Source organism: Crinia signifera, chromosome 11 (assembly GCF_055691185.1).
Source record: "Crinia signifera chromosome 11, ASM5569118v1, whole genome shotgun sequence".
Lineage (NCBI taxonomy): Eukaryota > Metazoa > Chordata > Amphibia > Anura > Myobatrachidae > Crinia > Crinia signifera.
In genome coordinates, this window is record NC_139227.1 from 89469531 (window position 1) to 89482135 (window position 12605).

A 12605-nucleotide genomic window follows, 5' to 3' on the forward strand; every position below is an offset into this window, starting at 1 on the left:
GGCGGGGTGGTGATATTGAATAGATTGGATTATATTGCTGAGGTCCTTAGGCAACTTGCAGATGATGTATGTTATAAGAGACTAACATATGACCCCACGTATGCCTATAAAAAAGAAATTGATTCAGTGATACAGATGGGTCTTGTTAATGAGTGGCTTGATGAGCCGACAGCTTATTTTTTAACACAAACCCATCCCCGGACTCCTATCCTTTATGTGTTGCCCAAGGTACACAAGACCCTGGTCAAGCCACCGGGTCGTCCTATTGTGTCCACTTGTGGATCATTATGCCAGCCCATATCCCAGTACATCGACTTTTGGCTCCAACCAGTGGTACAAAACACCACTTACTACCTACGAGACACCACCGACTTTATACAAAAGCTTAAACGACTGGGCACTTTGCCAGACAATTCCTTGTTAGTGACTTTAGATGTGTCAAGTTTGTATACTAACATCATACATAGGGATGGATTGGATGCAGTTAGGAGCTTGGTTTCCGCCAGTCCACACTATGAGGGTCCCAATGTCAATTATCTGTTGTTACTCATGGAAATTGTGCTTACAAAAAATTATTTTTTGTTTGAGAATTTTTTTTATTTGCAGCGGCAGGGCACGGCCATGGGGTCTAACATGGCCCCGGCCTATGCCAACCTGTTTATGCATATGTATGAGAACCAGTATATCATGTCACACAGCATTTTTTCATCTTTCATATTTTTTTACGTTAGATACATTGACGACCTCTTCATGGTGTGGACTGGTGGACCCAAGCTTCTTGCTGAGTTTGTTGACCATCTGAATCAGTTACCTACCCCCATCCGCTTTACACTGGCGTTTAGTGAGGTTTACATCAGCTTCCTTGATGTAGGGGTGACCCTCCGGGGCGGTTCCATTACCACTAGCATTTATCACAAGCCTACTGACAAAAATACGCTGTTGATGGCAGACAGCTTTCACCCGCGTCCATTAAAACGGGGGTTGCCGCTGTCTCAATTGCTCAGAGTGAGGCGCATCACCTCGGATGAGAATGATGTGTGCACCTCCCTGATTGAAATGGGTAGGAGATTTGAGGAGAGGGGTTATTTAGGTGATGAGATCAGAGAAGCCATTAACCACTGTAGTGAGATCACGCAGGAACAGGCCCTTATTTCTAAAGATAAAACAGATCAACCTGTTAGACTAACTTTCATTAGCACATACTCGATAGCATCTAAGAGAATTCGAGATGTGGTATTGAGACATTGGCATGTACTGCAGGCTGACCCTGTTATGGGACAATTTTGTGTTAACAGCCCTATGTTTTGTTATAAAAAAAGCAGAAATGTCAAGGATTTGGTTGCAAAGTCTGATCTGTTGCCTATAAGGAGTGCCACGAAATGGCTTGCGCCCAAAAATGGCAGTTTTAAATGTGGTAAATGCATTAATTGCCAGTTTGTACTAACCTCCGATATTTTTGTTGATCCTAGAACCTCTATCTCTTATCCAATCCGCTTTCATCTTACCTGTGACAGCCGGTTTGTCGTGTATGCGATTACTTGCACATGCAAGTTGGTGTATATTGGAAAAACAATAAGGACATTGAAAGAACGCATTGCAATGCATCGGTCTTCGTTGAAGAAAGCCCTTACTGCTATCGATGCCACCACTCCGCCTGTGGCTAGGCATTTCCATCAGTTAAAGCACTCCATGAAGGACTTTCACTTTATGCCCGTTGATCACGTCCCCCCGCTGAGAAGAGGGGGTGATCGTGGCAACCTATTATTAAGAAGAGAAAGCTTTTGGATTCGCCAACTTGGCTGCATGTCACCCCATGGACTTAATGAGGAATATTCCCTCAGTTGCTTTCTTTAATGTGTTTATCTATCTGGACATTTTTGCATATTTTTTTTTAATGCTTTTTCTTTTTTTATGTACAGGATTTGACACATTTTCATTATGATGTTTCTTATGTGTTATATATGTGGCTGGGTTATCATGTTAAAATTTTCTTTTTGTTCCACCTGTAATAGCCATCAACTATGCGCCGAGCACTGCCCACCATCATGGCCCTTTTTAGTGATTGCTGTGCCCCACATTTATTTATGCCCACTCTGCAATGCGGCGTATTCCGTCAGTTTGCCGGCATCGCTGTTTATTTGCATTGTAGTGAGACCTCGCCATGGTAACGGACGCCAGTACTGGGTTTGTACCTAGTCTGACGCCGTAGATCCAGGCGTTAGTGTGTATGCGGTCAGTTGCCGTGGAGACGAACGCGGGGAAGGACTTCTGTCTGTACCCGCGTAACGTCATATCCGGCTGTCCGTACTGCATGCAGTTTGTATGCGGCCAGTTGCCGTGGGGACGGACGTGGGGAAGGACTTTTGTCTGTACCCGCGTAACGTCATATCCGGCTGTTCGTTCTGCATTCAGCGTCTTTCTGGGCTCTATACATGATGGTGGCGGGTTTACACAGGTGCAAGCTGCTGGCAACTATTATACAGGTGTGTTGATTTAATCTAGATTGGCCTTGCTATATATATGTGGTCTAACTGAAAGCCATTTATGCTCCTGACGACGGTGACCATACCGAAACGGCCGTCGGGCATCAGTGGCTTGACAGTGGACACCCATGTTTACTTTTACTGGATTGTGGTAACGCTCTTCGCTTGGACTGTTATTATGCTGATGCTGTTTACCCTACATGGTTTGTCCTCGTGCTATTTTTTCTATTTTTGACTTTCTAATATAAAAGAATTTTTTCCATTTGGAAATGGATGTGCTGGCTTCCTTCATTTCTCTACACGTTACCTTATGTGGCCTTGGCACTCCGGTGTTGTGGATTTAAGTGTGCGAATTGCCTTGGACTATATATATATATATATATATATATATGTATATACTGTACATGCATACATATATTAACGACAAGGCACATTATTGTAAAACAGACGTAAAAGCTAAAAAAAAAAACTAAATTACAATTACATCTGTGTTATAATAAGAACAAAATAACATAAATGAAGCAGTCCACAGTTCCTTGTATATTTTTTAGTCTGATCTCTCATGGAAATGCTATAAGAACACAAAATGGCTGCCTCCACTATAAGTACAACAGACGCACTTCAAAAAAGCAAATTCTTCTGCTGCCGTCATGCAGTTTATCTGTGTATAATGTTAACATATCATAAGTTACAGCTGAGTTGCACCGGAGCTGGCGGCTCTGATACTGCCTGTGTGCAGGGACTCATACCATACGGAGGTTATATGGGGATTGACACATCTCTGCATGTAAATATACATCTACAGTATTCATATGTTAACATTATACACAACAATGGTAATAATAAGATGTATTTTCGGGGAAAAAGATGCATGAAAGGATGCTTGGAAATGCGATCGGGGGCCAGGTGCGACTAGAAGGACTGTATAACATGACTGCAGCAACGACGAGGTAGGCTGCATCTGTAATTCACTGCTTTGCACCGACAAACATGTATATAACTTTTGCTTACAGTTCTTTGTAGTTGCTGTCATACAGTGTGATCCACTTATTCTGTTGGTGCGGCTGCCATTTTATAGATTGATAATTGGGATCCAAATAGGAGCCATTCAGACTGTCAGTATCTTGCATGAGACCTGAAGATGAAATCATAAAAAGGTCTATAAAATTATCGTGGTTAGCACCATTCCCCCCTCCCCCACCCCCCTCCCCCACCCATAATACCACCCACAATGTCACAGTATGATATGTAATAACACCACTACAGTAATATGTAAGAGATGACTTCTAGGAGTTCTAAGTGTGTTCAAATAAATACCAAGAGCCTGTCTTACAAGTCATCCTTTATTCTGTCAAGGCTTTTTCCTCCCCAGTTTAGTAATATATCGCCAAACCTAGATGTGTGTGTGTGTGTGTGTGTGTGTGTGTGTGTGAGAGAGTGTATGTTAGTGTGCCAGTAATGGTTCTTGTATCACCATGCCTCCACTAGATGTGTGTGAGAGTGTATGTTAGTGTGCCAGTAATGGTTCCTGTATCATCATGCTTCCAAACCTAGATGTGTGTGTGTGTGTGTGTGTGTGTGTGTGTGTGTGTGTGTGTGTGTGTGTGTGTGTGTGTGTGTGTGTGTGTGTTACAGTGTATGTTAATGTGCCAATAATGGTTCCTGTATCACCATGTCTCCACAAGATGTGTGTGTGAGTGTATGTTAGTGTGCCAGTAATGGTTCCTGTATCACCATGTCTCCACTAGATGTGTCTGTGAGAGAGTGTATGTTAGTGTGCCAGTAATGGTTCCTGTATCATCATGTCTCCACTAGATGTGTGTGTGAGTGTATGTTAGTATGCCAGTAATGGGTACTGTATCACCATGCCTCCACCATATATGTGTGTGAGTGTATGTTAGTGTGCCAGTAATGGTTCCCATATCACCATGCCTCCACCATATATGTGTGTGAGTGTATGTTAGTGTGCCAGTAATGGTTCCTGTATCACCATGTCTCCACAAGATGTGTGTGTGAGTGTATGTTAGTGTACCAGTAATGGTTCCTGTATCACCATGTCTCTACTAGATGTGTCTGTGAGAGTGTGTGTTAGTGTGCCAGTAATGGTTCCTGTATCACCACGCCTCCACTAGATGTGTGTGTGAGTGTATGTTAGTGTGCCAGTAATGGTTCCTGTATCACCATGTCTCCACAAGATGTGTGTGTGAGTGTATGTTAGTGTACCAGTAATGGTTCCTGTATCACCATGTCTCCACTAGATGTGTCTGTGAGAGTGTGTGTTAGTGTGCCAGTAATGGTTCCTGTATCACCACGCCTCCACTAGATGTGTGTGTGAGTGTATGTTAGCGTGCCAGTAATGGTTCCTGTATCACCAGGCCTCCACCATATATGTGTGTGAGTGTATTTTAGTGTGCCAATAATGGTTCCTGTATCACCATGTCTCCACAAGATGTGTGTGTGTGTGTGTGTGTGTGTGTGTGTGTGTGTGTGTGAGTGTATGTTAGTGTGCCAGTAATGGTTCCTGTATCACCATGTCTCAACTAGATGTGTCTGTCAGAGAGTGTATGTTAGTGTGCCAGTAATGGATCCTTTATCACCACGCCTCCACTAGATGTGTGTTTGAGTTTATGTTAGTGTGCCAGTAATGGTTCCTGTATCACCATGCCTCCACCATATATGTGTGTGAGTGTACAGTATGTTAGTGTGCCAGTAATGGTTCCCGTATCACCATGCCTCCACCATATATGTGTGTGAGTGTATGTTAGTGTTCCAGTAATGGTTCCTGTATCACCATGTCTCCACAAGATGTGTGTGTGAGTGTATGTTAGTGTGCTAGTAATGGTTCCTGTATCACCATGTCTCCACTAGATGTGTGTGTGTGAGTGTATGTTAGTGTACCAGAATGGCTCCTGTATCACCATAACTCCACTAGATGTGTGTGGGTGAGTGTATGTATGTTAGTGTGCCAGTAATGGTTCCCGTATCACCATGCCTCCACCATATATGTGTGTGAGTGTATGTTAGTGTGCCAGTAATGGTTCCCATATCACCATGCCTCCACCATATATGTGTGTGAGTGTATGTTAGTGTACCAGTAATGGTTCCTGTATCACCATGTCTCCACTAGATGTGTCTGTGAGAGTGTGTGTTAGTGTGCCAGTAATGGTTCCTGTATCACCACGCCTCCACTAGATGTGTGTGTGAGTGTATGTTAGTGTGCCAGTAATGGTACCTGTATCACCATGCCACCACTAGATGTGTGTGTGAGTGTATCTTGGTGTGCCAGTAATGGTTCCTGTGTCAACATGTCTCCACAAGATGTGTGTGAGTATGTTAGTGTGCCAGTCATTGTTTCTGTATCATCATGCCTCCACTAGATGTGTGTGTGAGTGTATGTTAGTGTGCCAGTAATGGTTCCTGTATCACCATGCCTCCACCATATATGTGTGTGAGTGTATGTTAGTGTGCCAGTAATGGTTCCTGTATCACCAGGCCTCCACCATATATGTGTGTGAGTGTATGTTAGTGTGCCAATAATGGTTCCTGTATCACCATGTCTCCACAAGATGTGTGTGTGTGTGTGTGTGAGTGTATGTTAGTGTGCCAGTAATGGTTCCTGTATCACCATGTCTCCACTAGATGTGTCTGTCAGAGAGTGTATGTTAGTGTGCCAGTAATGGATCCTTTATCACCACGCCTCCACTAGATGTGTGTTTGAGTTTATGTTAGTGTGCCAGTAATGGTTCCTGTATCACCATGCCTCCACCATATATGTGTGTGAGTGTACAGTATGTTAGTGTGCCAGTAATGGTTCCCGTATCACCATGCCTCCACCATATATGTGTGTGAGTGTATGTTAGTGTTCCAGTAATGGTTCCTGTATCACCATGTCTCCACAAGATGTGTGTGTGAGTGTATGTTAGTGTGCTAGTAATGGTTCCTGTATCACCATGTCTCCACTAGATGTGTGTGTGAGTGTATGTTAGTGTACCAGAATGGCTCCTGTATCACCATATCTCCACTAGATGTGTGTGGGTGAGTGTATGTATGTTAGTGTGCCAGTCATGGTTCCCGTATCACCATGCCTCCACCATATATGTGTGTGAGTGTATGTTAGTGTGCCAGTAATGGTTCCTGTATCACCATGTCTCTACTAGATGTGTCTGTGAGAGTGTATATTAGTGTGCCAGTAATGGTTCCTGTATCACCACGCCTCCACTAGATGTGTGTGTGAGTGTATGTTAGTGTTCCAGTAATGGTTCCTGTATCACCATGTCTCCACAAGATGTGTGTGTGAGTGTATGTTAGTGTGCTAGTAATGGTTCCTGTATCACCATGTCTCCACTAGATGTGTGTGTGTGAGTGTATGTTAGTGTACCAGAATGGCTCCTGTATCACCATAACTCCACTAGATGTGTGTGGGTGAGTGTATGTATGTTAGTGTGCCAGTAATGGTTCCCGTATCACCATGCCTCCACCATATATGTGTGTGAGTGTATGTTAGTGTGCCAGTAATGGTTCCCATATCACCATGCCTCCACCATATATGTGTGTGAGTGTATGTTAGTGTGCCAGTAATGGTTCCTGTATCACCATGTCTCCACAAGATGTGTGTGTGAGTGTATGTTAGTGTACCAGTAATGGTTCCTGTATCACCATGTCTCCACTAGATGTGTCTGTGAGAGTGTGTGTTAGTGTGCCAGTAATGGTTCCTGTATCACCACGCCTCCACTAGATGTGTGTGTGAGTGTATGTTAGTGTGCCAGTAATGGTACCTGTATCACCATGCCACCACTAGATGTGTGTGTGAGTGTATCTTGGTGTGCCAGTAATGGTTCCTGTGTCAACATGTCTCCACAAGATGTGTGTGAGTATGTTAGTGTGCCAGTCATTGTTTCTGTATCATCATGCCTCCACTAGATGTGTGTGTGAGTGTATGTTAGTGTGCCAGTAATGGTTCCTGTATCACCATGCCTCCACCATATATGTGTGTGAGTGTATGTTAGTGTGCCAGTAATGGTTCCTGTATCACCAGGCCTCCACCATATATGTGTGTGAGTGTATGTTAGTGTGCCAATAATGGTTCCTGTATCACCATGTCTCCACAAGATGTGTGTGTGTGTGTGTGTGTGTGTGTGTGTGTGTGTGTGTGTGTATGTTAGTGTGCCAGTAATGGTTCCTGTATCACCATGTCTCCACTAGATGTGTCTGTCAGAGAGTGTATGTTAGTGTGCCAGTAATGGATCCTTTATCACCACGCCTCCACTAGATGTGTGTTTGAGTTTATGTTAGTGTGCCAGTAATGGTTCCTGTATCACCATGCCTCCACCATATATGTGTGTGAGTGTACAGTATGTTAGTGTGCCAGTAATGGTTCCCGTATCACCATGCCTCCACCATATATGTGTGTGAGTGTATGTTAGTGTTCCAGTAATGGTTCCTGTATCACCATGTCTCCACAAGATGTGTGTGTGAGTGTATGTTAGTGTGCTAGTAATGGTTCCTGTATCACCATGTCTCCACTAGATGTGTGTGTGAGTGTATGTTAGTGTACCAGAATGGCTCCTGTATCACCATATCTCCACTAGATGTGTGTGGGTGAGTGTATGTATGTTAGTGTGCCAGTAATGGTTCCCGTATCACCATGCCTCCACCATATATGTGTGTGAGTGTATGTTAGTGTGCCAGTAATGGTTCCTGTATCACCATGTCTCTACTAGATGTGTCTGTGAGAGTGTATATTAGTGTGCCAGTAATGGTTCCTGTATCACCACGCCTCCACTAGATGTGTGTGTGAGTGTATGTTAGTGTGCCAGTAATGGTTCCTGTATCACCATGCCTCCACTAGATGTGTGTGTGAGTGTATGTTAGTGTGCCAGTAATGGTTCCTGTATCACCATGTCTCCACAAGATGTGTGTGTGAGTGTATGTTAGTGTGCCAGTAATGGTTCCTGTATCACCATGTCTCCACTAGATGTGTCTGTGAGAGTGTATGTTAGTGTGCCAGTAATGGTTCTTGTATCACCACGCCTCCACTAGATGTGTGTGTGAGTGTATGTTAGTGTGCCAGTAATGGTTCCTGTATCACCATGCCTCTACTAGATGTGTGTGTGAGTATATGTTAGTGTGCCAGTAATGGCTCCTGTATCACCATGTCTCCACTAGGGATGGTCATCGATGGCCAAAGTGCAACTGGCCATCGATAGTGTATAACTATGCAATGGAAGATCATCAATGTTTCACATATCAATGGTCACCCATTTTCTTTGACTGATTGGCCTGTGGGCCAATCAAAATACGGGTCCGGGCTTTAAGGGTGTCGGGGGCAGAGCTATGCTCCGTTTCAGCACCCCTTGGTGAAAAAGAAATAACTATTCGCTGAAGCTTGACATCAATGGTGGGAAACCATCTGGTTCTCTCGCATCAATGTCAAAACTATTTGACATCGGCCATAAACCATTTCTAATCGTCGATGGTAGATAGCCATCCCTAGTCTCCACTAGATGTGTGTTTGTGAGTGTATGTTAGTGTGCTAGTAATGGCTCCTGTATCACCATGTCTCCACTAGATGTGTGTGTGTGAGAGTGTATGTTAGTGTACCAGAATGGCTCCTGTATCACCATATCTCCACTAGATGTGTGTGTGTGGGTGAGTGTATGTTAGTGTACCAGTAATGGGTCCTGTATCACCATGTCTCCACAAGATGTGTGTGTGAGTGTATGTTAGTGTACCAGTAATGGTTCCTGTATCACCATGTCTCCACTAGATGTGTCTGTGAGAGTGTGTGTTAGTGTGCCAGTAATGGTTCCTGTATCACCAGGCCTCCACTAGATGTGTGTGTGAGTGTATGTTAGTGTGCCAGTAATGGTACCTGTATCACCATGCCACCACTAGATGTGTGTGTGAGTGTATGTTAGTGTGCCAGTAATGGTTCCTGTATCACCAGGCCTCCACCATATATGTGTGTGAGTGTATGTTAGTGTGCCAATAATGGTTCCTGTATCACCATGTCTCCACAAGATGTGTGTGTGTGTGTGTGTGTGTGAGTGTATGTTAGTGTGCCAGTAATGGATCCTGTATCACCACGCCTCCGCTAGATGTGTGTTTGAGTTTATGTTAGTGTGCCAGTAATGGTTCCTGTATCACCATGTCTCCACTAGGGATGGTCATCGATGGCCAAAGTGCAACTGGCCATCGATAGTGTATAACTATGCAATGGAAGATCATCAATGTTTCACATATCAATGGTCACCCATTTTCTTTGACTGATTGGCCTGTGGGCCAATCAAGATACGGGTCCGGGCTTTACGGGTGTCGGGGGCAGAGCTATGCTCCGTTTCAGCACCCCTTGGTGAAAAAAGAAATAACTATTCGCTGAAGCTTGACATCAATGGTGGGAAACCATCTGGTTCTCTCCCATCGATGTCAAAACTATTTGACATCGGCCATAAACCATTTCTAATCGTCGATGGTAGATAGCCATCCCTAGTCTCCACTAGATGTGTGTTTGTGAGTGTATGTTAGTGTGCTAGTAATGGCTCCTGTATCACCATGTCTCCACTAGATGTGTGTGTGTTAGTGTATGTTAGCGTGCCAGAATGTCTCCTGTCTCCACTATTAAAATGTATGCGTGTGTGTGTGTGTGTCAGTACCTGTCTCCATCTCCAGTAGGGCTCCTGCCTCCACTATTAAAATGAGTGTGTGTGAGTGTGTGTGTCAGTACCTGTCTCCTGCATCACCATACCTCCACTAGATATATGTGTGTGAGTGGGTGTATGTTAGTGTGTCAGTACCCGGCTCCTGTTTCACCATGCCTCCATTGGTTACTTGATCCCTCAGGTTTGGTGAATCTGAGTGTTTCCTCTTCTTTGTAGGATGCATCGGGATCCTGCAATAAGGGCATAGATTCTATTAGGGTCTTGGTCAGACACAGGCATAACAATCCCCCACCTACAGTATTCATCATGTCTTCGCCACAAACCATGGGGGAGATGCATCAAGTAGTGAAAACAAGTGACAGCTTTATTTATTTATTTACAGTTTCTTGTATAGTGCAGCAGGTTCCATTGCGCTTTACAATTGTACTTTGAGGTAGAACTTTAATCTTTTCACTGCTTGATACCTTCCGGCATGTTTGTGTCTGCGCATGTGCAGTTGCAGGGTGCGAGCGTGCACAACTATATGTTCGTGTCCTGCTTGCACCTAGCAGTGCGGGCAGGGGCGTGGGGTGGTGGCGGGCAGCACGGTCCATGGGAACACCCAGCGTATAATGGGCGCTCCCATGAAAACACTGGGCATTCTCATGCAAATCGCCCAGTGACGCGGTTGGGGGGGGGGGGGCAGCTGACGTCAGCGGATGTCAGATGCCCGCCTACTTCCCCACAGGGTGCTCGCAGATCATAGACACCGAAGCTGGAGAAATCATTTCAGCCAAGGCTGCTAATGGATGGTTATGCAATCATCTATTTGCAGCCATGCGGGGGATCGCCGTGTGCGAGGAAGGGGGGCAGCCTTGTGAGTCAACCAGAATAAGGGCCATATAATTGAAGCCAATTGGAATGCTGGAGTGAGCTGCCTCTGTACTCAGACAATACATACTCTGCTCCATGTTGCTGCTGTAGGAGCTGATGGAGCATCTGGGACTGCTGTACATGGTGAAGGTCTGCAGGGGGAATACCGGGTCCAAGGGATGGGTACTGTGGCATCATGGACTCTACTTTCAGGTACAGCTCCCGTTGCATGCTGGGGTAATGCTGTTGGTGCGCGGGATGTGGTGGGGGCGGGCCCTGTAGATGAGATGGAGGCGGGTGCTCCATGCGGGAAGGCGGGGTGATGTGACATATGTTTTCAGGGGTCATAGTGCGAAGCATATGAGGATCTGTAAGAAGGAAGAAGACAAGAGTTAGGCAATTACCCAGCTTAATCTGATTATAGCTGCACTGTGTTATTAGGGGAAAAAATGTGATTGGCCATCATAAAATCAACAGGAAGGTTAGAAATAGCATAACGAAAATGATTGGATTGGATTTTATGCTGGCCATACATCAGAAAGATCGATCATAAGATCAATTGTGCTCATGATTGTGTCCAATTTCCCTTCAATTCCCTGGCAGTCCTTGGTGGTTTTTGGACACACAATGTGCACACAATCTGCATACAATCCATTTTACAATCAATTGAGATTGTATGATTGGGTACAATATCTTTCTGATGTATGGCCACCTTTAAGCCCTAGCCAAGTATGGGCCACTGAGCTATTGATAATTCCACAAAGGAAAACTAATCTTTGAAATTCTGAAAAAAGGAACACATTTCTGTGCACGCATAATCCAAACATCAGATAAGTACACTTACCTTCCCCCTGCACCCCCAACCCCAGCCCTCTCGCTCCTCAGCCTAACCCTAAATTTTCCAACCCCCCATGGCCTAAACCTAACCATCCCTGCTAGTGTCTATCTCTACACCCATACCCCGCTGCTTAAACATAACCCCTCCACTCTATAGCCCTTATCCTCACTTCTAAGGGTCTGACCCTAACTGTCCATTCCCAAAGCTTAACCTTACCTCCCTCCCCCACCCCCCCACCAGGCCTGCAGCCTAACCCTAAGTACCCCTTTAGTGCCTACACCTAAAAAAAAACCACCCTGCTTTGTTTATGTTCAGGATGCCGGCAGATGGGACCCCATCCCATCGGTATAGTGACTGCTGGCATCCCATCTGCTGGCGGGTATGGATTGTATGGTCGACCTAAAGATGGTCGACACCACTAGGTCAACATACTGGAAGGCCGACAGGGGTCAAGGTCGACATGGCACAAGGTCTACAGGTCGTTAGGGCGACACAAGCATTAGGTCGACATTGTGTAGGTCGACAGTCAAAAGGTCGACATGGTTTTTTTACTGTTTTTTGACCCGAAATCGAAATGGACACCGTTTTAAGTGCACCGCGTCCCCTTGCATGGCTCGCTGCGCTCGGCACCCTATTTTATTCTCCCACCACGCCCTAGAGGATGGTAGGGCATGAAATACCACCTGTCGGCACATGTCGGTTCGAAAAACAGTGAAAAACCCCATGTCGACCTAGACCATGTCGACCTAATGCTTGTTTCAACCTAACAACCTG

At 45.0% G+C, this 12605-nt stretch overlaps 1 protein-coding gene across 13 annotated transcripts in view; it reads right to left on the reverse strand.

Annotated features, from left to right (window-relative positions):
- Positions 1 to 12605, reverse strand: part of LOC146046377 (myelin regulatory factor-like) — a 170791-nt gene that overhangs the window by 35610 nt on the left and 122576 nt on the right. For 8 of the 13 annotated variants that reach the window (XM_083165645.1, XM_083165648.1, XM_083165650.1 and 5 more), the window contains 3 exons: positions 11082 to 11361; positions 10277 to 10371; positions 3495 to 3642 (listed from right to left, as the gene is read on the reverse strand). In XM_083165645.1, the coding sequence (XP_083021771.1) occupies positions 3495 to 3642; positions 10277 to 10371; positions 11082 to 11361 (523 nt within the window). The remainder of the gene's footprint in view (positions 1 to 3494; positions 3643 to 10276; positions 10372 to 11081; positions 11362 to 12605) is intronic. The other 5 variants (XM_083165653.1, XM_083165647.1, XM_083165643.1 and 2 more) reach the window with 3 other exon arrangements.